Below are 27,694 nucleotides of genomic sequence, written 5' to 3' on the forward strand. Positions count from 1 at the left end.
CTCCCCCGCCCTGCCTCTTCCCTCCGCCTCCCTGGAGGTGGCCTGGTCTGGTGCTGATGCGGATGCTGATGGTGGTGCTGATGCTGCGGGGCGGCGCATGAGCGCAGGGCCTCCTCCCCTCCCTCCCTCCCTCCCTCCCTCCCTCCCTGCCTCCTTCCCTCTCTCCCTCCCCAGCACCCAGGCAGCCGCATCAGGATCCGCCAGCCGCCCTCCGCTCGCTCCTCCGGTAGGTAGGGGAGGCCTCCGTCCTCCCCGCTCTCTGGGGTGACCCCCTTGCAATGGGGAGAAGCCACGGGGCCTTTCGAGGCAGGACCCCTCCCCTCAGTCTCCCTCCCCTCCCCAGAAAGACCTTCCAGGAGGCTGCCTGTGGCCCCTACCCCCAAGCCTCTGCTAAATGGATCCTCCCCCCGGAAAAACTCAAATGCACCCCACATCTTCCATTATGCATTCCCCCCTGCTCCCCCCTCCTGGCCTTTCCCTATTCAGGACTGCCCCCAACTGCTCATTGTGCCCCCACCCCCAATATCCCCCCCACTCGCCCCCTCCCAGAGACCCCCTCTGCCCCACGGAGAAGCAGCCACACCCCTCCCCTGTTCCCCAAAGCCAGCCCCATCTCTGTCTGCTTTCCCCTCCCTCTTGTTATGCCAGGGTAACCCCCCCCCCATATAACACCATCTCCCTACCCATGGATCCCACCTGGCAAAGATTTCTCCTTCCCTCTCCCAATATAACGGGGGGGGGGGCTACAGTCTTCCTATCCACATCTCTGTCTGCTCCCTGTCTGCTCCCCCTTCTCCCCAAAAAGGGGTGGATCTCTCTCCTCTCATCCTTCTACTGTGCCCCATGGTTGACCCCCCCTCCCTGGGTAGTTCTTTCTTTGTTTCCCAGCCCTGAAATCCTGCCTCACCCCTTCCCCTCATGGACCCCCCTTCCCGAGATGCTCCGTACCCCCAGTCTCCCCTCTCCGTGGGTCTGCCCTAGACCCTTCGTCCAGGCGTTGGTCTGACGTGCTCCTGAGATTGCAGGGAACTGGGTCTGTCCAAAGGGGGAGGAATGCCGCGGCCAAAATAGCAGCCCTCCAGAGCTAGCTGGCTGCGCATCTCTTGTTTTGGTCGGCCTTGGCGGAAGAAAAGCCCCGCTCTTAGCAAACCCTCTTGGTCAGGAACCATAGCTAGCCTTCAAGGTTTATTTTGCATTGTGCCCGCTGCGGCTGGGGGTGGGGGTGGGATTTCGCCTGACTGGTAATTGCATTAGGGGGCCGTGATCGAGATCTGGTCTTTATTCTTGGATCGAGGGATCCCCCGTCCCATTGGCACAGGCCATTTTTAATTTCCCGGTCCTTGGAAAAGAAAGGAGATGGAAGGGAGGCCAAATAATAATTCCTCTATTTAACAGTGGAGGGAATGTCGCATAGCTTTGATGCCCACATAGGAGTGTCAAGGAGTTTTGGTCCCCCCCCCCTCTGCCTGAATACTGAGAATAGGCCACAGTCGGGTTTCCAGCAGGTGATGAGGGGGGTCAGGTTGCCAACTCCAGTTTGGGAAATCCCTGGAGGTTGGGGTGTGCAGTCAGGGAGGACAGAAATCTCAGTGGGATGCAGTACCATAGAATCTGCCCTCCAAATAGTCCCTTTTCTCCAGGGGAACTGATCTCTGTAGTCTGGAGATGAGCTGTTATTCCAGGGGATCCCCAGGTCCCGCCTGGAGGCTGGCATCCTGAGCCCCCAGGCTTGGACCTCTTATTCCTGCAATCACCAAACCGCTGCTTCTTTCTGTTAGTAATTTCTGTTAAGAGACCGTGCAAAGAGGCAGGCAGCTGGACGGAAATAAAATTAATCAAGCAGAAAGAAAGACCAGTGGTAGAACAGAATGAAATAATTCACAGAGCAGTTAATAAAATAGCAGCCCCTCGTCAATAAATTCGACATCGAATGTAGGAAAAAAAACCCAAACTGCCAGAAATCTGCCATATAGAGGCTGTAGCTGACAGTCGACAATCTCTGAGTGGTTAAACATGACAGGATACCCCCAAACGACTGTTGTTATTTTTTCCCCAAAAGGATTTGCACCTTTTGGGGTGTGGTTCAGACATGTGGTCAAAAGCTAAATTGCTTATTTTTGGCCGCCCCCCACTACAAAATGCCCCGTTCCCTTCTGCCAATGCCGTCTGTGACTTGCAGAAATCCCGCCATCAGCCCAAATGTATAAATTGTTGGAGGATGTTTTATTCCTTTATTTCAAGCTCTCAGATCTCAGACTCTCTATCCCTCGATTCCCGAGGCAGATAAACATTGTCTGAAACGCTCTTAAGGTCGTTCCTAATGTATCCTCCTTCCGGAGAGCCCGTAATCGACGGGTTTTTACAGAGCGTTTTCCACCTGTGAATTGCTTAAGTGCTGGGCACGTCGCATTTGCTGTGTCTCCCTGTTAAACGCAGTTTATTTTCAGGGGGTAAAGGTAGCGGTATTATTCCCGTCTCCGCTCACGAACCGGCCCCACGGGTTGTGATGGAGGATGGCGGTGGGAAGAGCTGTCCAGTTGTGGCAGACATCAGGGGGGGTTCAAGGCCAGAGATATTCAGAGATGTTTTGGGAGGGACCATCTCACTGGGCATAGCTGGTGTGCGCATGAGCAGCACAACAACTGATTTATGACAATCCTGTGCAGGGGGAGTCAAACTGCGGCCCTCCAGATGTCCATGGACTACAATCCCCATGAGCCCCTGCCAGTGGCAGGGGCTCATGGGGGTTGTAGTCCATGGGCATCTGGAGGGCCACAGTTTGACTCCCCCTGCAGGCAAGGGATGTTAAGATGTGGTTTTTCCTTGCCTGTCTCTGTGTAGGGACCCTGGTCTTCCTTGGGGGTCTCCCACCCAGATACTTATCAGAGCCAGCCCTGCTTAGATTCCAAGATATGCCATATCCATACCCAGGTTCAAGAAACCCTGAGAATTGTAGTTGGGCAGGGGACTGAGGAATTGTAGAGGTTCCTTGGCCTGGGTATAATAATGCCACACAGTCCCCTTCCAGAGCAGCCAATTTCTCCAGGGGAACAGACCTCTGTAGCCTGAAGACCAATGATAACCCCAGGGGATCTCCAGCTACTACCTGGAGAATAGCAAACCTACATGGGGCGGGGGAGGTGGAAACCAGGAGGTCAGAGTGACTTCAGAGCCACGATCTCACGTCTAGGACAGAAATGCAGCTTGATGCTCAAGATTTGCCACCTCTTATTCGCCTTTAGTTGGCATTCCCTTCTGCCATTACAGGGCTGCAGAGAAGCCAAATACCCACTTGTCAAAACTCTCATTTCAATTTATCGTCAGGAAGAATAATTGGGTTTTACAGCCCTTCACTGCCCCAAGGACTCTCAAAGCGGCTTCCCTTCCTCTCCCCACAACAAACGCCCTGTGAGGTAGGTGCGGGCTGAGAGAGTCCTGAGAGATCTGCTCAGTCAGAACAGTACTACCAGGACTGTGATGAGCCCAAGCTGGCTGCATATGAAGGAGGAGGGAATCAAACCCGACTTGCCAGGTGAAAAGCCACCCCTCTTAATCACACAGCATGAGAGTGCCCCACTGGGTCTGGTATTTTACATTAGAAGAAATTTCCAGTGGGGAAAAACTGCTAGGCATTTACCAGCAGGAGGATCAGAACCCTGATTAACTCATTTATCGTGGTGTCAGAGGCTGGACTGGATGGGCCCTCCCTGGTCTGATCCAAAAAGGCTCTTCTTATGTTCTTATATCCTGATGTGTTTTTAAACTGTAGTTTTCAAATTGGACTACCCTGTTTTGCTGCTGATGTATTTTGTTGGATTGTTAGTGTTATGGACAGCTGGTTTCCTTGGACTGTGTCTGATACCTGACAGGAGCTGTCTTGAGCGTGCTATGAAGGCAAGACAGAAATCTTATTAATATTAATTTATTTTAAATAAATATAAGCCAGCTTTTCTCCAACACTTGAGATCCATCTACAGTTATAAATATTCGAAAATAAACAATGCAACAGGACAAGGTTTGAATCCAGGACCACCTAAAAGACTAACAAGATTTCTAGGACAAAGTGGAACCTTCAGGCACACAAACACTACATGAATGCACATGAAAACCTCTACCCAGATTTAATCTTGTTAGTGAAACGGGGCCCTCAGTCCAGCAACTGACCAAAGAGATGACACAAAAATGCAAGATGCAATTGAGATGATGCGGCTGTTAGTGAAAGATTATTTTCAAGATGGGTTTAAATAGTTTACGTTTATTTTAATTTCGCATTATTTGATTGATGCTCTGTCCCACCCTGAGCTGGCATCCTGGGAGGGCAGGATATGAATGGAATAAATAAATTCAAGGTGCTACCTGAATGAAGACTTGGTTCTATTGCTTTAGAACAACACAGTTTCAAGTTTTTGAGAATGTCAGTTTCCTCCATCTGATATTTCTGAGAAAATGAGCTTTGATTCGTCAGCCCTGATAGATTTAGTGAGTCTTTGAAGTGCTGCTGAATTTGAATCTTGCTCTTCCATTGTAGAACAACATGGCAACATAGAACAACAGAGGGTTGGTGGAGATTATAAGGCGATTGTTTTCTGCTCATCTGGTTACCTTTTCAAATGTCTAGACTCATCTCTCAATTTCCCCCCTCTTCTCTTCCTTGATCTCCGCCCAGAGGAAACAACTTCCAACAAGCATGACCAAAGATGACTCCGCAGAGGGCCCGTCCGAAGAGGACCACCAACCCCCGGAGTTCCAGAGCCCCGACATGGAGAGGAGGAAGAAGCCCATTGTCCACCCCTCAGCCCCTGCTCCACTCCCCAAAGATTATGGCAAGTCCTTTCCTTTAATTCAGAGTTTTCAGAGTATGATTTAGGCCTCTCTACAGAAGTGTGGAGCGAGAGACCCCAACAGGGTGCCCCTGGGTGCGGTAGCACCCACCAAGTACGTGGAGAATATGGGTGGGGATAGGTGATACTCTTGCCCAGCAGCATTTCTGATGGTCTGTGCAGATTTAAAAGGCATCCTGCTAAAAAGAAAAGAAGTTCATTCTATACAACTTCTCTGACGTTTTGTAGTTGGCTTCTCTGCCCCGCAGGCAGAAAAATGTGGGGGGCCAGTGGGACAGATGCTTAATAGAGAAGGCTTGTGCGAGTATGTTTTACTTGGGTCAAGAGATAAATTACGAATGCGCCATCCACTTATGTTCAGTGTCCCTTCGGAGTCAGGATTGTGCCCTGGATCCTGCAGATCCGTTCTGTGCCTTGGCACAGGGCTGGTCAAATTGTGGCTCTCCAGATGTCCATGGACTACAGTTACCATGAGCCCCTTCCAGCATGGAACTGGGAGGGGCTCATGGTAATTATAGTCGTTGGTGAGTTGCACCCTGTCCAGGGTGGGCAATCGCACTTCCTGATCTGGTCTCTTCCTACCTACCCCAGGACCCCCATCATGGCCGAGTTGAGTTTCAGGCGACTCTGCTCTAACCATTCAACTACAGCTTCCAAACTTTGGCAAATGTATCTGGGGGGGGGGGAGCTGTCCATCAGGAGATAGAGCTGGGTGTCATCCGCATAATGGTGACAACCCAGCCCAAAACTCTGGACCAGCTGGGCTAGAGGGCGCATAAAGATGTTGAACCATGTGGGGGAGAGCACTGCCCCCTGTGGAACTCCACAAGGGGAGTTGAAAGGGGCACAACAGCTCTTCCCCCTACCCCAACCCTCTGTGTCCAGTTCTGGAAAAAGGAGATCAGCCACTGAAGGTCTGTCCCACGTATCCCAGCCCCGGCGAGAAGGCAGGTCAACAACTCGTGGTCAACCTCATCAAAAGCGGCTGGCCAGGGGATCTTCTCCCAATTCAAGGGTTTTCCTTCTGTGGCCTCTGTTAGTGGAACGGATTCACAAAATTCCAACCCAGTCAATGCTTTGTGCTTAAATGGTAGTCAGAATTTCTGTGCCAAGAAATACTCCATTTTGCCTCTCAAAATGAAAGAAACAAGTTGGCACCTTCATCTGCATGGTTTACTCTTACGCAGGTAGAGGGGACGGGTGGGTCTGTATTGTGTGAGGCACTGAGCATCTGCCCATGGCCCCTGGAAATGGTGCTCATTCTCGGAATAGCTTTGCAGAGTTAGCATGGCATGTCCGCTGTGTCTTAAATCTTAGGTTTACCAGCTTCCAGGTCAGGCCTGGAAATCTCTCGGAATGATAGCTCACCTCTAAGCTACAGAAATCAGTCCTCCTGGAGGAAATGGCTAATCTGGACTCTATGGCCTTGTACCCCACTGAGATCCCTGTCCTCCCCAGGCCCCACCACCAGATCTCCGAGAGTTTCCCAACCTGAAGCTGGAAGCTCAACCCCCTTCCCCCTTTGGTTGACAGCAGGGATGCTTAGCAACCCCAATCCTATATGTGAACCATCAAGATTAAAAACATCCCCCCTCCCCCAATTAACAGAGTTGGGATTCCAAGGTGCTGAATTGTGCAGTGCCCAGTTCTGTAGATTTATGTGTTTGCAGGTAATGGCAGAATTCACTCAGCCCATATCCTGGTCTTCTCTGCATCCCACCCATCCCCATCCCTGCCTCTCGCTAGCCACTGCTTGTCAACTGCCCCACTGGCTTTCTAAATTCTTGCATATTGAGGTCTGCCTTCATTCAGGCACACACCCTTCTGTTACTTACGAATGGTCTGCTCTGCAGGGCTGGTATCCAGGACTGGCACTAGGATTGCCAGCCTCCAGGCAGGGCCTCGATACTCCCTTCATTGTCAACCGATCGACAGATGACAGATTGTGGGGGAGGTGAGGTTTTGGGATGGAAGGGCCTCAAATGGGTACAATGACGTGGAGTCCACCTCCCCCCCACCCCCCAAAGCAGTCATTTTCTCCTGGGCGGACCGATCTTCATCATCTGGAATTCAGTTGTAATTGGAGTGGGGGACGTGATGGGGGGGGGGTGACATGATAGAAGTTTACAAAACTATGGAAGAGAGAAGGCAGAGAAAGAAGTCCTTTTCCCTTTTATCCCAATGCAAGAACTGGTGGGTGCTCTAGGAAATTAATGAGCAGTAAGTTTAGAACAGATCAAAGGAAGTGCTTCCTGACCCAGAGAGTCATTCACCTGTGGAATTCACTGCTGCAGGAAATGATGGGGGCTACAAACCTAGATAGTTTCCAGAGGTTGTTGGATAAAGATCTCGAGTAGAGATCCATCAGTGGCTATGAGCCACAAGAGATAGAAGAAACACTCTGTCTGGGGCAGCAATGCTCTGTCTTCTTGGGGGGCAAAAGTGGAAGGGCTTCTGGAATTTTGGACCCCCGGTGAACCTCCTAATGGCCCCTGGGTTTTTACCACTAAGTGACACAGAGTGTTGGACTGGGTGGGCCACTGGCTTGATCCAACATGGCTTCTCTTCCATACTTAAGTTCTCTTTATCCTTGGTAAATGGGGGGCTGCAGTGGGAGGGCTTTTGGAGTTCTGGCCCTGTTGGTAGACCTCCTGATGGCCCCTGGGTTTTGGCCACTGTGTGACACAAAGTGCTGGACTGGACTGGGCGGGCCACTGGCCCAATCTAACATGGCTTCTCATATGTTCTTATGTGTAGGGTGCTTTGGGGCCATTGTTCTGACCCAACATAGCTTTCTTATGCTCTTATGAGAAGTTGATAACCTCAATTCTGGGAGATTTCCAGGCCTCACCTCCAGTTGGCCACCCTAGATACATGATATGCCATATGCTACATTTACATGCCCATTGAGAGAGCCACAGGATGGACTGAAATCTGAAGAAGAGCAATGCACACTCACAAAGACACCCCAAAGGGAAAAGTAGGAACTGTTTTTTTAACTAAAAATTAGGGTCTTTTATTGGTTATCACTGGAGAACAGGCTGAGGGTAGAGTTGCCATCTTTGCCCTGGGAAATTCCTGCAGATTTGGGAACAGTACCTGGGAAGGGCAGAGTTTGAAGAGGCATGTCACTCTAGGAATTCTGTTACTTCCAGACTCTACGATATACCATGGAGTCTGTCCTCTGTAGGTGTTCTTTCCTCCAGGGAACTGATTTCTAAATAGTGGCGATCCATTATAGTTCCAGGAGAACTCCCTGCCCCACCTGGAGTCTGGCAACCTTGAGGGCAAAAGGTTCATGCAGTGGCCCCTGGATCTGGACCAGTCGTTGCCCAGTTTCTTATTACTCTTTTTGTGGGCTGCAGCCTGGCATGTCAAAACAGGCCCTGGGGAGCCTGCCTTAAAAGGCAGCCCACGTAATGTAGCGAAGAAACTGAGCTTTGGGGGACGCCCTCCTCGGTGAGGGCTCTGGCATGGGGTCCTGTGCCACTCTGGGCATGCCAGGCCTCCACCGCAGGGGCTTTGTGTTTCATTGGGATGCCGTGCCCAGGGAGGGCTGCCAAGGAGGCTGAGGCGAAGGGAGAGAGTGAATAAGCTGGGAGGGGCGGGGGGGGGGAGAAAGCCGAAAAGGCTGGACCCGATTTAGGAAGGAAGGAAGGCCAAGGACGGCGTAGGCCCAGGGAACCGACGTGGTGGAAGGCTGGAGGTTGCCATGGAGACGACAGGGCCCATTCTTCGCTCTACTTGGCGACGGAGGGAAGAACAAGAGCCGATTCAAAGGGTGTTGCGGCTGAGGCTGCACACGCCACAAGGAGCTCGGACATCTCCGTTGCTGCTTTGCAACGCAACCTAAAAAAAAAACCCAAAACGTAGTGTGTGATGTGATGTTGCTGGTGGTACCAGGAGATCTCCCAGAAATGCATCTGCTCTACGCACTGCAAAACAGAGATCAGTTCCCCTGGGGAAAAAACGTTGTTTTATGGTGTTAGGTCCTGCTGGGGTCCCTCTCTGGGCACTGCTCCAAATCTCCAGGAATTTCCCAGCCTGGAGCTGGTAACCACAGTTGTTCACCTCTTTCTCTGAGTCTTTTGCAGTTAAACTTATGAGTGCGGAATGGATGCTGCTCGACTGTAGCCAGCACATATTTGAGAATTGCCTGCTCTGGACTGGGACATTTCCAGAGATTTGGGGGAGGTCTCTTGGGGGGGGGGGGAGTCTAGGAAAAGATTTCACCCAGAATCTATGGTATGCTATAGAGTCTGCCTTTCTATGCCCATACATAGTAATGGAGAGCACTGTGGCATAAATTAACATGGTCTTGATCACTTGTGACATATCACTACCCTAGCAAACTCCATATTTCTCAACCCCAAAGCTCTCCCCTCCTGCTGTCGTTAAAAGCCACCTACCATTCAAATGCTGTCTTGGATGACCTACTTCCCAAAACAGAACAGCTCGGGTGACTCAGGGGTACTGGCAGAAGCCCATGAGTCACAGGATGGATTGAAGTGACACTTTTAAAAGCCCCCCACACACACACACACACAACTGTTTTCCCATCAGTTGACTCTGCACACAACACAGTGCAATATTTGTCAGAGAAGTGGAGCACGAGAAAAGGGGGGGACGATATCTTTAAAAATAGAGAACAGCTCCCCCCACAAAAATAAATCAGGATTTGGGATTTGTCATCTCGCCGTTTTGCCCTGACCCAGATAACCTGGTCTTGTCAGATCTCAGAAGTGAGGCAGGATCAGCCCTGGCTAATATTTGGATTACAGGCCTCCAAGAAATACTAGGGTCATGGCACGGAGGCAGGTAATGGCAAACCACCTCTGATAATTTCTTGCCTTGAAAACCCTCCAGAGTCACCATAAGTCAGATGTGAATTCATGACTGTTTAGAATCATAGAATCATAGAGTTGGAAGGGGCCATACAGGCTTCCTAAAAATTAGATCTGAAATTTACACAATGACATTTCACCCTATACTTCTTGCATGTCCTTGAGAACCTGGGATCGCCTAGGCCAGCCGGATCCCGTCAGATCCAAGCAGGAAGCCAAGGAGGGCGGGCCCTGGCTAGTATTTGGATGGGAGACCTCTGAGAAATTGGGTGGTGGTTCCTCAAAGCAAGATGGTGGGGAGGCAGGCAGTGGCGAACCACCTCCAAGCATCCCTGGTTAGATTTGTATGAGAGACTTCCAAGCATTTGGGTGGAAGTTCCTCCAAGGAACACTGGGGGTCCTGATACAGGGGCGGGCAGTGGCAAACCACCTCCAAGCATTCCTGGCCCACCTGCCAGACAATCCTCGAATCTCCTGGAGCTACTGGATTGTGTCGAACACACCTGTAAGCAAAGAAAACGTTTGAGTGGGGATGTGTGTTGCGAGACCAAAGCAGAGGTTGTGCTATGAGAGGTGAAAAATACTATTGCAGGGTAGCTTTTGATGGTGCCCAGCGTGGGTAAGCGTGGCTAAGGTTAAGAGTAGTGGCCTCTAATCTGGAGAACTGGGTTTGACTCCCCACCTCCCCTCCACATGCAGCCAACCAGGTGACCTTGGAGCTGTCACAGTTCTCTCAGAGCTCTCTCAGCCTCACCGATGGGGGCAGGGAGCGAAAGGTGTTTTCGTTCCCTTCTAGGTAACCACCCATTCTAGGTAACACTGTGTGTGAATGAGACCTTGGGGTACTTGTGGATTGTAAACTAAACATGAGCAGGCAGTGTGATGTAGCAGTAAAAAAGGCGAATGCCATTTTGGTCTGTATCCACAGGGGCATCACATCAAAATCACAAGAGGTCATAGTCCCTTTGTATACGGCACTGGTCAGACCACACCTGGAGTACTGTGTGCAGTTCTGGAGGCCTCACTTCAAGAAGGACGTTGATAAAATTGAAAGGGTACAGAGGAGAGCGACGAAGATGATCTGGGGCCAAGGGACCAAGCCCTATGAAGATAGGCTGAGGGACTTGGGAATGTTCAGCCTAGAGAAAAGGAGGTTGAGAGGGGACATGATAGCCCTCTTTAAGTATTTGAAAGGTTGTCACTTAGAGGAGGGCAGGATGCTGTTTCTGTTGGCTGCAGAGGAGAGGACACGCAGTAATGGGTTTAAACTTCAAGTACAACGATATACGCTAGATATCAGGAAAAAAAATTTCACGGTCAGTGTAGTTCAGCAGTGGAATAGGCTGCCTAAGGAGGTGGTGAGCTCCCCCTCACTGGCAGTATTCAAGCAAAGGTTGGATACACACTTTTCTTGGATGCTTTAGGATGCTTTGGGCTGATCCTGCGTTGAGCAGGGGGTTGGACTAGATGGCCTGTATGGCGCCTTCCAATTCCATGATTCTATGATTCTATGTAACCCTCTTCAGGTAGTAAAAAAGCAGAGTAACCCCCACTCCCAGCTCTTCTTCTGACAAGCTGTTTCTCAGGTTTCCATCTCCCTTGTCCCCTTCCCTTCTCCCACCAGGACTGCTCTCCTCCAGTTAAGGGCCAAAATCAAGAGGTGTGGAGTGGATACCACAATAGACCAGGAATCCTTGTGCTAGAAAAAGCCACGCACAATCAGCAAGATTTTTTAAAACAAAACATTGTAATCAATTTTGGGGGGGAGAATTTTTAATCACAGTGCACCCAAAGTGATTATAAATGCTGTCTCGTCTTAAATGTCATGCTGTAATCAACACGAAGATCTGGCACGCTTTGTTTCACCAGACTTCTGCTTCTTCTGTGGACTTTGAGTTACAAACTGTGAATATTATGAATAATTCTTCTAGGACAGGGGTGGCTAAACTGTGGCTCTCCACCTGCACATGGACTACAATTACCATGAGCCCCTGCCATTTACTCCCGCTGGCAGGGACTCATGGTTATTGTAGTCCATAGAAATCTGGGTAGCCTCAGTTTTAGAACATTGGAATTTTGAGGTCCTTTCTTTTGGGAAAATTTGAAGCACCCAAAATCTAAATGGAAATTGAATAGGGAGGGGGGCGTTATTTGGGCTGAGAGCAGATAAAAAGCAAAGTGCAGACTTGACCTTGGTCTATTGTGTTATCCTCCAAGGGAGACTGATATCCAAAACAACAGGGAAAATGACAGTTTCAGAAAGCACACTCCCAGACATTATAGCCAGCTCCCCTACCCCCCACCCTGCCACCAGACCCTGCCCTCCCTGGGCTTCACGATCCAAATCTCTAAGAATTTCCCATCCAGGATTGGCAAAAACCCAAGTCCCAGGGCTTTGTTTGACCTAGGCTGGCTACCCCCTGCCCCTGAATCTGTGATCTTAGTTCAGTCTTTAAAGATGGATGGTATTAAGAGTGTCTGAGTACGTACAGAGTGCCTCTCCGCCAACATTTCCCCTTCTCTCCCCCTCCAACTAAACATCTTCTCTTTCCTTCCTGACTGCTGTAGCCTTTACATTTTTTGACCCCAACGATCCAGCCTGTCAGGAGATCCTATACGACCCCATCACCACCGTCCCCGAACTGTTTGCAATCATCCGCCAGTGGGTACCCCAGGTGCAGCACAAGATCGACATTATTGGCAATGAGGTGAGTGCTGGGGGGGGGTGGGGGGTTCACTTGCTACCAACCTCCAGGTTAGCCTGGGCAAATCCCATGAGAAGCAAACAATAGGAAAGAATGTAGATTGTAACATAGCTTATTCTGACCCCAGAGTCTTTCCAGAAATACTTCAAGTGTGTCCAGACTAGAAAATCCCTCCAAAAAAAGCTTTGCGTAGCTACCAATTAAAGCTATTTTCAGGAAGTATTCCTTTCTTCAGAAGATATTTCATCTGTGTGAATAACAATAACAAACAACAAGATCTGTACAAACAATGAACAATCTGTGTGGCCAATCTATTTCCCCCCAACCTCCAGGTTAGGCCTGGGTTGAGTCTGCACTGGGCTTTTTATCCACTCCCAGCCCAAATATATCCCTCCCCTGCACTATATTCCGATTTCATTATGATTTTGGATGCTTTAAATTTTCCCTCTGCAACATGCATGATTGATTTGCGGTGACCCTCCCTTTCCCCCGTCATATCCAGGAGCGGATATAAGCCTAGATATATGAAAAACCACCACCAGTATAAGTGTAGATTTCTCCTTTTTGCGAATTAACTTACTGCTCCGTGCCGTAGCAATGTAGTCTTCCCTGATTGGCCAGGGCATCAATTCAAAGACTTCCTGGTTCCTGGTTGCAAGGCTTCCATCCCTGTTTTAAAGTGACAGCACTCCAGATGCTCACAATTCTCTCAGCAGATATTTGCCTCATTCTCTGAGAGGCTGCTACTGGTTCGGGAGTCAAAAGGGAAGAAATAAAGCACTAGTGCCAGCTGGACTTCACACAACCCCTCCCCTCACCAGTTAAGGGAAGGTAGTTCACCTTTGTGACCACCACTCCCCTCCCCGCTCTGAGCTTCCCCAGTCAAGTGCAGAAGGATTTCTGTTTCAATTTGAGCAAGGGGGAGAGGAAGACCCAGGTTCAAATCAATCTGAATTCAGCAGGATTGACAACGGGGTAAAGAAAAGTAAGTGCAGAATCAGCCCTGGAGTTCTTCCGGAAGTATACCTGAGCTATTGATGACAGAGTTCAGTTCTGCTGGAGAAAATGGCAAAGGATGGACTCTATGGCCTTGCACCTCTGCCAAGCTTTTGCTTGTCCCCAAATTCTACTTCTCCCAGGCTTTAGCCTCAAATCTCCAGAAATGTCCCAACTCAGAGCTGGCAACTGTGCCAGCTCACTGCTCCCAGGAGAGCCATCAAGGGTAAGGTTGGCAGTCTGGTGTGCCACTGCACAATTCCCAATTATGGCAATAGCTCTTCTGACACATTTAGTGGGGATTTCTTCTACTGGCCTGATTTTTATTTCCCTAATAAGCACACATGGCTCCCTATCAAAATCAGCCAGCCACAGGGCAGGGAGGCTGAGGCCTTTCTAAGGACATCAGGGGAGCCCTGCTGGGTCAGGCTAGGGAGGGCCCATCCAGTCCAGCCTCCCGTCTCACCCAGGGGCCAGCCAGTTCCTCTGAAGGGCCAGCCACAGGGCAGAGAAGCTGAGGCCTTCCCAAGGACATCAGGGGAGCCCTGCTGGGTCAGACCAGGGAGGGCCCATCCAGTCCAGCCTCCCGTCTCACCCAGGGGCCAGCCAGTTCCTCTGCAGGGCCAGCCACAGGGCAGGGAGGCCGAGGCCTTCCTAAGGACATCAGGGGAGCCCTGCTGGGTCAGGCCAGGGAGGGCCCATCCAGTCCAGCCTCCCATCTCACCCAGGGGCCAGCCAGTTCCTCTGGAGGGCCAGCCACAAGGCAGAGAGGCCGAGGCCTTCCTAAGGACATCAGGGGAGCCCTGCTGGGTCAGGCCAGGGAGGGCCCATCCAGTCCAGCCTCCCGTCTCACCCAGGGGCCAGCCAGTTCCTCTGGAGGGCCAGCCACAGGGCAGGGAGGCCGAGGCCTTCCTAAGGACATCAGGGGAGCCCTGCTGGGTCAGACCAGGGAGGGCCCATCCAGTCCAGCCTCCTCTCTCACCCAGGGGCCAGCCAGTTCCCCTGCAGGGCCAGCCACAGGGCAGGGAGGCCGAGGCCTTCCTAAGGACATCAGGGGAGCCCTGCTGGGTCAGGCCAGGGAGGGTCCCTCCAGTCCAGCCTCCCGTCTCACCCAGGGGCCAGCCAGTTCCCCTGCAGGGCCAGCCACAGGGCAGGGAGGCCGAGGCCTTCCTGAGGACATCAGGGGAGCCCTGCTGGGTCAGACCAGGGAGGGCCCTTCCAGTCCAGCCTCCCATCTCTCCCAGGGGCCAGCTAGTTCCTCTGGAGGGCCAGCCACAGGGCAGAGAGGCCGAGGGTCCATCTAGTCCAGCCTCCCGTCTCACCCAGGGGCCAACTGGTTCTAGCACAGTTCTTCTCATTGCTGTTACCCAAAGTTCTCAAGCAAAACAAGTGCTACAGTTCTGAAGCCAAATACAATTCCAGAGATAAGGGTTTTGGCCTTGGTCTCCCCAGAAGGTGCAAACTGTCCCTTGACTCTGTGCCGTCTCGCTATGTCGCCTCCTCCAGATCTTGAAGCGGGCATGCCACGTGAATGACCGGGATGGGCTGACTGACATGACCTTGCTCCACTATGCTTGCAAGGCAGGAGCCCACGGCGTGGGTAAGTGGCTGCCGAGGGGCGTTCGTACTCTAGGATTGCTCCAGGACTGCTCGATCAGATCTCTTGGGGGACCTGTTTCTAGGTTGGCTCTTGGTCCACTTTGGAAACCTGATTCATCCCCTGCTTTTTTGACCCCATGGGTGTCTTGGGAATTCTCAGAGGGGAGAGTGAGCTCCAGTCCATAATGGTGGCTGAAGAAGGGGGAGCCAAGCCCCAAATGGCTGCTGCAGGAGGCAGAGCCAAAAGCCATATTCCCTCCCTTGCTTACAGAAGAATTTCAGGAGGGGAACAAAAGGAAATGAAGGCGAGCCCGAGGGGAGGGAGGGGCAAGAAAACGGGGAATAAAAATAGGGGAGAACTGGAACTGCACGATCTCCTTGGGGACTGCATGTTCTGTCCTGGCAAGGGCAAAGCTCATGTGAGTGCCTGGCCTTTCCTTTCTCTCCCTCCCTACTTCCACAGGTGATCCTGCTGCCGCTGTGCGTCTCTCGAATCAGCTGCTGGCCTTGGGCGCAGACGTGACCCTGCGCAGCCGCTGGACTAACATGAATGCCCTCCATTACGCTGCCTACTTTGACGTCCCGGAACTCATCCGTATCCTCCTGAAAGCCTCCAAGCCGAAAGGTATGTCCAAGGGCGAGGGGGCGGAGCCCTTCACGGAGGAGGCGGGACTTCACGACTTATAGCTGTGGGTGCCAACTCTGGGTTGGGAACTGCCTGGAGATATTGGGGGGGGGGTGGAGCCTAGGGAGGGCAGATTTGGGAAGGGGAAGGACCTCCACAAGGTATGATGCCACGGAGTCCCCCGTCTAAACCCACCTTTTTATCCAGGGGAACTGATGTTGGTCAGTTTTAGTAAATGTTGTAAGACGGTTCATTCGCTTTTTAAAAAATGATGATACACCTTTGCCAAAGAATTCAGGCTCACAGACTTGACTCTCCATGATACAGGAGCGTTTGCCTAATTATACCCAAATATTAACAAGGACGGACTCACTGCCACTGACGAAAGATTGAAAACGGAAAACAAATCTAGAGACCGTTCTGGCAGAGTTGAAGCCTGAATAAATAACATAAGAGACTCTTTATCTTTTCAAGCTTTATTAAGCCACTGGATAGATTCTGTTTCTCTCTAAATGTCACTAATTTGGAATCGTCCAGTTTTTTCGTGCAGCCAAGAATTCAGGCAAGGCATCAAAAACAAGTAAAATAAATTTAAGATGCTTGCTTTAGGAGAACCTTGCTGGAAGCGGGTGGAATCTCCAGCTCAAAGTAGCCATCTGTTAGGGTTGTCAGCTCCAGGCCAGGAAATTGGGGGAACCTGGGGAGGATGAGGACTGGGGAAAGAAGGGACATCTGCAGGGCGGAATGAGCCCCCGCAGGAGCAATTTTCTGTAGCGTGCTTTCTATGTAAAGCTTTTTATCCTCATGATATGGGTTAACTATATGTATCTTTTAAAATTTTGTTCTTATGATGCCCTTGAATGTATTTCGAGTTTGAGTTTTGGAGCAGAAATGGAAGCAGATGGCTGCTTTCTCCTTGCTCTCCTGTGGGGATTCGTTCCCCTCTCTTAGCAACCTCTGTGGTTGTGCTTCAGCTACATGCGAGATCTCCCTGTGAGCTTCCAGTTCCCGTCCTCGGAGAGAAAGCGGAGTGTGCACACGGCCGCTCTTGCCTGAGAATCGGTTGTCTAAGGCAGAGCTCAGCTCTGAAATACTGGAGGTTCAGCCACAATGCGGAGAGCTGTGTGGTGCAGTGGCTGGGGTCCCCAACGTGGTTCCTGGGGGCACCACAACCCCTACCGACATCTTTTCTGGTGGCCGCCAATTGTTTTCAGAAAGTGGACAGGGCAAGGTCAGGCTTTTGCTCATCAAGGCTTTGGATGGGATTTTGCAGGCCGGGTTCTGCTGGCCATTACAGAGGCATATAGATTCATAGCCCTAGCGCTATATAAAACATTAATGTAATGCAATTCCTAGAAATTTACAATAAGGTGCTTGAAGGGACAGGCAGATTTATGGTATGGATCTTCTTTGCACGGGTTTTCTTTGGATTTGACTCTCCCTCCCTTCCTCCAACAGTGAGCCAAGTGGATCGCTAAGTACATTGGGATGATTAAAATGTTTGACAGAAATCAAACTCAGCACATCAGTACGGATTATGTTTTGTGTGCTATATTTATTGGGTGCACCCCTCTTCTTGGACGATCCCTTGGGGGGAGCATTTGGCACGTCTCCAAAGTGCTATAACATGTTCTTTAGCATTATTTCCCAAATTCATTACACAGTGAGCTTCATGACTGAGTAGTAATTTGAACTCAGCTCTTTAATACAAATCCTGTTAGACCCTTTACACCAGTGGTCCCCAACCCCCGGTCCAGAGACCGAGACCGGTCTGTGGATCATTCGGTATTGGGCCGCGGCTCCTCCTCGTCCTCTTCCCCGGCTGCTGCCTCGGGGGCTGCCCTGCCACTCTGCTGCCAGCTCACCTTTGGTGCTCTCCAGTGGCCGCCATGGCTGGGGCTCCCCCTTGGTGTGGCACTGTGCAGCTGCTGCTGGCAGCGCCCCCCAGTGGGCGGCGGGAAGTCAGGGGTGTCGGTGGGAAAGCAAGTGGAGCAGGGGCTCAGGCAGCGGCGGCGACGTCCCTCAGCAAAAGACTACCCCCCCCCCCCGCCGGGCTTTAGTAAAATAGTCAAGCGTTGACCGGTAACCATTGATAAAAAGGTTGGGCACCACTGATTTAGTCCATTAGTATGCATTAAGAAACAGAGGGCCATAAAAAGGTTGGGGAGCCCTGCTTTACACCACACTAGCTTTCAGTCTTCAGCACGGGTGAAGATGGGTGGCCATGTCAGCCTGCCCAGAAAAGAGCCAGAGTCCAGCAGCACCTTCAAGACTAACATTTGTAGCAAGGAAGGAGCATTCATGGAACCATAGAGTTGGAAGGCTACCTCAAAGGTCATCTAGTCCAACCCCCTGCACAATGCAGGAACTCAAAACTAACTGCCCACACACCCACTCATAATCTGCCCTCCTCTGGACACGCTCCAGTTTCTTTACATCTCTCTTCAGTTGTGGTGCCCAAAACCAAACTCAGTACTCCAAGTGAAGTCTTAGCAGAGCAGAGTAAAGTGGTACCATCACCTCTCGTAATCTGGACAACCGTTCTTCTTTTAATACCCCAAATACTTCTTTTAAGCCCAAAATTCCATTTGCCTTCTTAGCCACCGAGTCACACTGCTGACTCATGTTCAGTGTCTGGGCTACTAAGACCCCCAGATCCTTTTCACGAGTATTACTGCCAAGACAGGTCTCTCCCATTCCTATAATGATGAATTTGATTTTTCCTACCCAAATGCGGAACTATAGATTTTTCACTACTGAAATTCATTTTAGCCCAGTTTTCCAGCCTGTCAAGATCATCCTGTATTCTGATTCTGTCTTCTGTTGTGTAATCTGCAAATTTAATATGCACCCCTTCTGTTCCTTCATCCAAATCACTTATGAATATGTTGAACAACACAGGCCCAGGGCAGATCTCTGAGGCCCTCCACTTGTCACGAATCATGTCCAAGCAATTTTTGGGTGTGATCTGTCAACCAGTTCTCGATCCACCTAACAGTAATAGGATCCATACTGGTCTAGTACTGTAATAATAAAGATTTAACTTAATTTAAATTTAATAGGATCCATACCACGGGCAAAAACTGCTAACTAATGCAAATCAGGTAATGCAATTAGCTGCAGTCCCCCACCACCCAGGCAAGGAGCAGACAAGAAAAACAAGACTCAAACAGCCTCCACTCTCATGCAACCTATATACCAGGGGTAGTCAAACTGCGGCCCTCCAGATGTCCATGGACTACAATTTCCAGGAGCCCCTGCCAGCGAATGCTGGCAGGGGCTCCTGGGAATTGTAGTCCATGGACATCTGGAGGGCCGCAGTTTGACTACCCCTGCTTTATACCCTCACACACTGTAAGAAAAAAAGCAACACTCACCAGTAGCTCCCGAGCTGGCACTTTCTCCTTCTCCCTGCCCAGCTGCCTGTGCATTCATGAGACACTGCTCACTTCTCCAGACAGAGTATGATGGGTGGCTGTGTTTGTCTGTAGCAGAAGAAAAGAGCCAGAGTCCAGGAGCCCCAACATTTGTGGCAGGGGATGAGCTTTTGGGAATCTCTGCTCACTTGAGCAAAAATCAAGATCAGTGGCTGTTGTAGTTGTCTGGCACAGCAGAAAAGAGCACGAGTCCTGGAGCACCTTGACTAACAACATTTGTGGCAGGGGATGAGCTTTTGGGAGTCGCTGCTCACTTCAGATTCTTCTTGGGATCTGAAGAAGTGAGCATTGACTTACGGAAGCTCCTACCTTGCCACAAATGTTGTTAGACTTTAGCATGTTGGGAGCTCAGACTGATGCTGCTTCAGCACGGCCTGCTTATTTCCCACCTGCTTCACCTGTATACATGAAAGCATTTAATACTCTTTGTAGTTACTTTATCCTTTGATAGGCACCCAAGAACCCACAGCAGGGTAGTTCAACACCAGGGAAGGTTATTGCAGACTGCCCCTTGAAACGCCTTTATGCGTATAAGACCATTTGACATCCAGTGGATATGCAAGGGACCTCCACTTGGATATAGAGGTTGGTTTCCCACCCTGGTGAAGGAAAAATGATATAAAAACATGTTTTATGTATATCTTTGTGTTTTTCTAAAACAATTGTGTGTACTTAATATTGACCTCTGACACAGCTAACTTTCATACGTGTGACTTGTGTCCCTCCTTGCTGTTTTTATCGTTTTTTACTTTTATATATTTGAGCTCCATAAATAAAATTCAAACGAAATACGTTTCTGTCATATAAAGTATCAACAGAAAAACAAGGAACCTTTCCAAAGCAATATTCTCACATTAATAATAATATATATATTCAATTTCAATACAATTTTTTTATATACATGAAGAGTCAACCATCACAGTTTCTAGATAATATCCGTTTTCAATATCTTGTTCAGGACTTGAGCACTCCAATATAAGATTGTTGTAACAGTAGTGGAAAAATCCTACAGCCTTTCCTTATATTAGTGTTTTAATATCAAGAGGCCATTGGCTCGAAGGTACCAGGGATATTATCTAGAAACCGTTATTGCACTGGAATTGAATATAAATATTATTACAAGAATATTGCCTTGGAAAGCTTCGTTGTTTTTCTGTTGATATTCTATTGTGAACCTTCCTTTTTTCGTGTTGTAATTTTATTATATACAGTAGCAGTTTTCTCTGCTTCCTATCATGCCAGGCCCTACCTGATCCTCCCTCCACCTGCTAACACCCAACTCTCTTCTGCCCACTCCAACAATTCACTTGTTGGTTCCTCCTCTCTCTTTGTCTTCAATGCACCCTCTCTGGACAAGAATATCCATAATCGACCCTGAGCCTAGCATCCTGCGAGGAATAGTTGCCGCCTGAATTTCATGCCTTCTTGACCTGCATATGTTTTCCCCTTCAGTTCTCAACTCAACGTGTAGCGATTTCAACCACGGGACAGCTCTCCACATTGCTGCTTCGAACCTGTGTCTTGGCGCCGTGAAGTGTCTCCTGGAACATGGCGCCAATCCTGCTGTGCGGGTGAGGATGGGGGGAGACGTGGAGGAGCAAGAGGGATGGGAGTAGTTGGGGGTATTTGGTTAGTAGAAGTAGAGTTTTGTCCCATCCTAGAGGCAGGAAATAAATCGCCCAAGAAGTCTATCACAAAAAGTAAAAATGTATGTTTATCTGGGTAGATCCAGTTCGCGTTCAAGTTGCAACTGAGAGGAGAGAGAAGAAAGAGTCCTTTCCCTACCACAAATGACCAGCTTGTCCAGCATCATGTGTGGGGTGTTGTCTGTGGAGACTTATGGCTCCACGGAAGGCCATGTGGAGAAAGTGAAAGGACAAACGAACAACACAGAGAGTCAACCTCTGAATCCCGGAGCCAGGAAGCAACATCAGGGGAATGCCTCGGCCTCTCTGCCCTGTTGTCATTACTAGCATCCCTGCAGTGCAGAGCCAAAGGCCAGGGTATACTTTAAACCAGGGGTAGTCAAACTGCGGCCCTCCAGATGTCCATGGACCACAATTCCCAGGAGCCCCTGCCAGCGAATGCTGGCAGGGGCTTCTGGGAATTGTGGTCCATGGACATCTGGAGGGCCATAGTTTGACTACCCCTGCTTTAAACAATTGAATAGGTGTAATAGTGGCGTTGAAGTACCGATTTACTTACAAGTGAGAGGAACAACCACTGAGGAAAATTACCCTTTGAAAATGGGAGACATCTATAAACCGTTCTGGTTGGATCCTACAATAAAACAACATAGGAAGAAGATACTTTTTACTTTATTTTGTGTAAATTTTGAAAATATTGGGAGTAGCCTTGGGATAGGTTTTTCTCTCTTTTTGATTGTAGACACTACAAACCCATCCCTCTTGTCTGTTTTGGCTTCTATGTGAGACGGGAGGCTGGACTAGATGGACCCTCCCTGGTCTGACCCAGCAGGGCTCTACCTACGTTCTATGAAGGGCTCAGCCTCTGTGCTTTGATGTTGGCCTAGCCCAGGGGTAGTCAAACTGCGGCCCTCCAGATGTCCATGGACTACAATTCCCAGAAGCCCCTGCCAGCATTTGCTGGCAGGGGCTTCTGGGAACTGTAGTCCATGGACATCTGGAGGGCCGCAGTTTGACTACCCCTGGCCTAGCCACTGCGTGAGATAAGATGCTGGACTAGAGGGACCACTAGTCTGATCCAGCTGGGTTCTTCTGATGTTCTTATGAAGGCCTCGGCCTCTCTGCCCTGTTGTCGGATGTTCAGAGCAACTGACTGATCAAGGGATGAGGCAGGATGTCTTCAGAGAAAGGCTGAGGAGTTGGACTCCAGGCCTTACCTGGAGAGGTTGAGAGAGTTGGGGATGTGTGGCTTGGGGAAGGGGTGATATGATAGCTGTGTTTAACTGCGTAAAGGTAGACATGTCGGAGTGGAGGCCAACCTGATTACTGCAGCTTTAAATGCAAGGATTAGGAGTAACAGGTTCAAATTCTGGAAGGGGTTCCATTACGATATTTAAAAACATTTTCTGAGGTTGAGGGATGTTCACAGATGGACCACGCTGCCTGGGAGGGTGGTGGAGTGTCCTTTAGGCTTTTAGGAGGAATTTGGAAGAGCACCTGTCAGGAAGGTGTGATTCTTAAGTCCCCGAGAAGGTGGGGGGCTGGACTGTGGATGGCCCTTGGTGGTTTCTTCCAGCTCTGTGTGATTCTGGACTAGATGGAATCTCACTGGTCTGATCCAGCAGGGCTCTCCTGATGTTCTCTACTGGGACATCTTTGGGTTCTTTGCTCCCCCCAGCCCAGTGACTCCCCTCTCTCTGCCCTCTTCCCAACAGAACAGCAAAGGTCAGGTCCCGGCAGACGTGGTGCCCGACCCGATGGACATGACCTTGGATAAGGCTGAGGCTGCCATGATTGCCAAGGAGCTGAAGCAGCTGCTGCTGGACGCCGTGCCGCTGAGCTGCAACCTCCCCAAGGTCACACTGCCCAATTACGACAACATCCCCGGCAACCTCATGCTCATCTCTCTTGGCCTCAAGCTGGGCGACCGAGTCCTTGTGGACGGGCAGAAGGTGAGGCCGGAAGGACTCCAGTGGGGAGAGCCTGCGTGGCATTGTGGTCAAGAGCAGTGGGCTCTAATCGGGAGAACTGGGTTTGGCTCCCCATTCCTCCTCCACAGGCTGGGAGCCAGTCAAAGTTCTCTCGGCCCCACCTCCCTCACAGGGTGTCTGTTGTGGGGAGGGGAAGCGAAGGCGATTGTGAGCTGCCTTGAGACTCCTTATTTATTTATTTTATTTTTTATATTTATGTACCGCCCTCGCCGAAGGGTCAGGCACCTCCTGATAGTGAAAAGCGGGTTATAAAAACCAACTTCTTCATCTTCTGTCTGTTGTGGGGAGAGAAAGGGGAAAGTGTTTGTAAGTTGCTGTGGGACCCTTTCAGGTAGTAAAAAGCGGAATATAAAAAACAGCTCTTCTTCTCCCTCTCCCTCTCCCTCTCCCTCTCCCTCTCCCTCTCCCTCTCCCTCTCCCTCTCCCTCTCCCTCTCCCTCTCCCTCTCCCTTCTTCTTCTTCTTCTTCTTCTTCTTCTTCTTCTTCTTCTTGGGGACTGGGGATGTGTGATCTGGGGCTGTTCTTGCCTGTGAGCACATTTGGAATTTGGAGAAGGGGAGAACGTGGTGAACGCCACCCCACAATGGCTGCCACAGGAGGTGGAGCCAAGCTCCAAATGGCCAGCTCAGGAGGCGGAGCCAAATGGCATACTGGAGAGCAAGTGTAGTTTAGTGGTTAGGAATGTCAGACTAGTATCCGGAAGACCCTGGTTCGAAACTTGTCTTGTGGCATGGAAGCTCACTGGCTGAGCTTAGGGGCTAGACACATTCTCTTAGGCGAGTCATCTTTACAGGGTTGTTGTGAGGACAAAACAGAGGACAGGAGAAGGATGTAAGCCGCTTTGGGTCACCTCTGCAGAGAAAGGCAGGATATAAATGAATGACACCTTCTGGGAAGAAGAAAACCCCAAAGGGAGAATGGAACCACCCACTGACTCAGAAAGCTCAGATGTGTTTGCCAGTTCTCTTCTTCCTCCCATGGAAAATCCTTCCCCTTGAATGAGGGCAGCCCCGCGTAAGCCCTGATGCAACAGTGGCCCTGTCTGATTTCTGAAAAGCTTGGTGGCCACCAAGGGAAGTTCCATCGGGCCCTTTTGTGCTCAGGGGCCACGTTCTAAACCCTCCTCTGATTCTGCAGGTGGGCACGTTGCGTTTCTGCGGCACAACGGAGTTTGCCAGCGGCCAGTGGGTCGGCGTGGAGCTGGATGAGCCGGACGGCAAGAACGACGGCAGCGTGGGAGGAATCCGCTACTTCATCTGCCCTCCGAAGCACGGTAGGAGCCGTGGAAGCTTTTAACACGGGTAGTCAAACTGCGGCCCTCCAGATGTACATGGACTACAATTCCCATGAGCCCCTGCCAGCATTCGCTGGCAGGGGCTCATGGGAATTGTAGTCCATGGACATACACACTCTGTATCGGGGATTATTGTGAATGGGACTGATATAAAACGGCCAGCACTGTGTTGCCCCGCTGAATACAACTATGGGGTGGCCTCATTTGGAGTACCGTGTGCCACTCTGGTCACCGTGTCTGGGAAAAAAGTACGGGAGGCAGCAGCCCAGATGATGACGGGGCTGGAGCCCCTTCCCTAGGAGGAAAAGCTGAAGACTCTGGGACTTTTCCGCTTAGAAGAGATGACATGTGTGTGTCTGTGTGTAATAGAGGTTTATAAAATGATGCACAGGGAGGAGAGAGTTGGCAAAGAGAACTTTTTCTCCCTCTCCCAAAAGGCTAGAACTCCGGGGGCCTCCAGTGAAGCTGATGGGCAGTAGGGTCAGGACAGGGACAAGGAAAGACTACTTTACACAGAGAGGGATTCAAGCGCAGGATTCACCACCAGAGGATGGCTTTAGGAATAGGCAGTTTTAGGAGGGGATTAAATAGATTCATGCAGGAGACGTCTACCCATGACTGCTATGGTGGCTAAAGGGAACCTCCATGTTCAACCTCTGAATCCCGGTGCCAGAAGGCAACATCAGGGGAAGACCTCGGTACCTCTAGAGGAAGTGGATGGCCACTGTGCAAGACCGGATTCTGGACTGGATGGACCACCGGTCTGATCCAGCAGGGCTCTTCTGATGCTCTTGTGTTCTCAAATTCTATTTCCTTCCACGGAAGAAGACATTAAATCTGCAGAAATGTAGAAAGTTTGCTTGATTCTTACCAGGCTCTGATGGTTTTTCCCCTTCCTGGCTCCTGCAGGGGTCTTTGCTTCTGTGTCCAAGATCACCAAAGCCACGGACCAGACGCCTTCTTCAGTAACCTCGACCCCCCGCACTCCCCGGGTGGACTTTTCCCGCATGACTGCAAAGGGACGCAAAGAGAAGGACAAGGACAAGAAAGGTAAAAGAAACAGGAGCCAGGATTCCCAGCTCTCAGAGGGGTTAAGGAAGGAGGGTGGGTGTTCTAGTGAAGGACCAAGGAAGATTTCCAGTGGAGGATGATGCACCACTTCATTTAGTCGTGTAATGTTCTGGCCGGTGTCCATTTTGATCGTGTCTGGTTTCATTTTTCCACTGACCAGTCCTAGCAGAATTGCTTTCTCCATTGAGTTGGATCGCATGATATAGCCAAGTAACTGAGCTGGGGTTTGGTGGTTTTGCCTCCCAGTGATAGATCAGGCTTTATGTGCTGCAGGTTTTCCTTGTTGGTGACGTCTGCTGTCCGGGGGACCCAAAGAAGCCTTCTCCAGCACCAGGGTTCAAATGAATCGATTCTCCTCTTGTCTAATTTTTCCATCATCCAGCTCTCACAGCCATAAGTGGCTCTTGGGAATATGACGGACCGAACTCATCTCCATTTAGGAGTCAGGCTCATGTCCTTGCTGGTCCATGTCTGTTTCAAGCTCTTCATTGCTGAGCGACCCAGAGCAATTAAACGTTTTATTTCCATACTAAGATCACCAGCCTCATCAATTTGTGATCCAAGAAAAATGAATTCTTGAGCACATTCGATCTCCTCGCCATCAATTGTCATTGTGAAAGGTCTGGTTTTTGCATTGTTTTTGTCTTTTTAGTGTTTAAGAAAAGGCCAAATTTCCTTCTTACTTCATTTACCTTTATAATCAGCTGTTCTAGACCTTCCTTAGTATCCCTCCAATCTTTGATTCTTTGAGTTCAATCTCTCCCATAATGATCTCAGCAGACACGTTAAACAGGAAGGGGGAGAGAATACAATCTTGGCGCACTCCTTTCTCTATTTTGAACCAGCCGGTGTCACCAAATGGTGTACGTACAGTGGCTTCTTGGTTTGCTTACAGTGACTGCATCAGTTTGTTATAATGTCCCCCAAATTTTGCAGGGCTTCCCACAATTGGTTGTGATCCACACAATCAAAAGCTTTTTTTGTAGTCAATAGAGCAGATGTAGACATCCTTCTGATATTCCTGTGACTTTTCCAAAATCCAGCACAGGTTTGCTTTATGATCATGAATGCCACACCCCCATTGAAAGCCAGCTGGAATCCTAGTAATTCTATTTCAATGGTTGTTGCTATGCATTGTTGTATTATTTTAAGCAGGGTCTTACTAGCATGAGAAATGAGGGTTATTGTATGGAACCGCTTTTCAAGTCACCTTTTGTTGTTAATGGGATATTTATTTATTTATTTATTTATTTATTTATTTATTTATTTATTTATTTATTTATTTATTTATTTATATTTCTATACCGCCCATTTCTTTGCAGCTCTGGGCGGTTTACACAGAACATTATAACTTACATAGAATATTACATAACATCAAAACAACTTTTAAAAAACATCAAAAGATTGCAAAACCACAGTTATAATATAATACCAATTAACAGTAACTTTGGGAGAGTCATGGGCAGGTGTCTGGGGGACCAGCAGGTGTTCTGAGTCGGTCGGCCTCAAGCAAATGCCTGGTGGAAGAGCTCCCTCTTGCAGGCCCTGCAGAACTGTGGAAGTTCGGGCAGGGGTCTGATCTCCTCAGGGAGCTCGTTCCACCAGGTGGGGGCCAGGATCGAGAAGGCTCTGGCCCTTGTTGAGGTCCGACGCGCTTCTCTGGGGCCAGGGATGAACATAGATCGTTTCCACTTCCCTGGCCAGTTATTAGATTCCCAGATGTTCTTGCACTAAGCTGTAAGGGTTTTGATTGGGACACATCTCAGCAGTTTCATGGGTATGATGTCAATGCCTGAGGCCTTGTTTGACAATTAACTCAAGGCCTGTTCAACTTCCTCCTTAAGAATGACCAGTTCAGGTTTTATTTCTACTTCTTTTTCATTTTGAAGAGAGCGAACTTCTGTTCTCCATGCATACAGTTCTTCTGTGTATTTCCACCAGCTGTACTTGATGTTTTGTTGGTCAGTCAGTTCCTTCCCCTGTCTATCTTTGATAATGCTTTTGCGAGCAGCAAATGACATTTGGAACCTCTTTACTTGTGCAACAGCATTTCTCACGTGTCCCTTTTTGTAATCTTCTTCTAACTGCTTGCATTTCTGATTCCAATAAGCTTCACTGTCTATTCTTGCTGCATTTAATTTTCTTGCTTCCTCCTTTTTGCCTGTGGTTTTTGCTGCTTTTCTACATTCAGCTATTCGTATAGTTTCATCTGAGAGCCATTTTGGTCTTTTTTCTGGCTTCTTGTGCGGTATGGGTTTAACTGCTGTTTCAACAACAGTTGATTGAATTTCCTGCCACAGTTCATCAGGCATCTTCTCTGTTGCATCCAATAGCCGAAATTGATTTTTCACCTCCACTGCAAATGTGAGCAGAATTTTATTTACATCGAACTTCCTTAACCCTGATGTTTCCTTGATGTTGCAGAGTTTTGTTTTGATTTTAGCCAGTAACAGTTCATGATCTGAACCACAATCAGCACCTGGATATGTTTTGACCACAAGGATTGAACTGGACCATCACTGGCTGCATAAGATATTGTCGATTTGGTTCCAGTGTAGCCCATTGGGGGATATCCAAGTGTATAGGTGACGTTTATGCTTTTTGAACCTAGTGGTCATGATGTGAAACTGATTTTCATGGCAGAA

The 27,694-nt window shown here is 49.6% G+C and overlaps 1 protein-coding gene across 1 annotated transcript in view; it reads left to right on the top strand.

The window, feature by feature from the left end:
* Window positions 1–117: 117 nt before the first annotated feature.
* The window catches only part of CLIP3 (CAP-Gly domain containing linker protein 3), a 41,307-nt gene continuing 13,730 nt past the window's right edge, over window positions 118–27,694 (top strand). The window contains exons 1-9 of the mRNA XM_077318436.1: window positions 118–226; window positions 4,667–4,823; window positions 12,254–12,393; window positions 14,893–14,986; window positions 15,449–15,610; window positions 20,500–20,618; window positions 22,409–22,645; window positions 23,822–23,957; window positions 24,888–25,028. Coding sequence (XP_077174551.1) covers window positions 4,688–4,823; window positions 12,254–12,393; window positions 14,893–14,986; window positions 15,449–15,610; window positions 20,500–20,618; window positions 22,409–22,645; window positions 23,822–23,957; window positions 24,888–25,028 — 1,165 coding nt within the window. The 5' untranslated portion in view covers window positions 118–226; window positions 4,667–4,687. The remainder of the gene's footprint in view (window positions 227–4,666; window positions 4,824–12,253; window positions 12,394–14,892; window positions 14,987–15,448; window positions 15,611–20,499; window positions 20,619–22,408; window positions 22,646–23,821; window positions 23,958–24,887; window positions 25,029–27,694) is intronic.

The sequence above is a fragment of the Paroedura picta genome, unplaced genomic scaffold, assembly GCF_049243985.1.
Source record: "Paroedura picta isolate Pp20150507F unplaced genomic scaffold, Ppicta_v3.0 Ppicta_v3_sca21, whole genome shotgun sequence".
In the NCBI taxonomy this organism is placed as follows: domain Eukaryota; kingdom Metazoa; phylum Chordata; class Lepidosauria; order Squamata; family Gekkonidae; genus Paroedura; species Paroedura picta.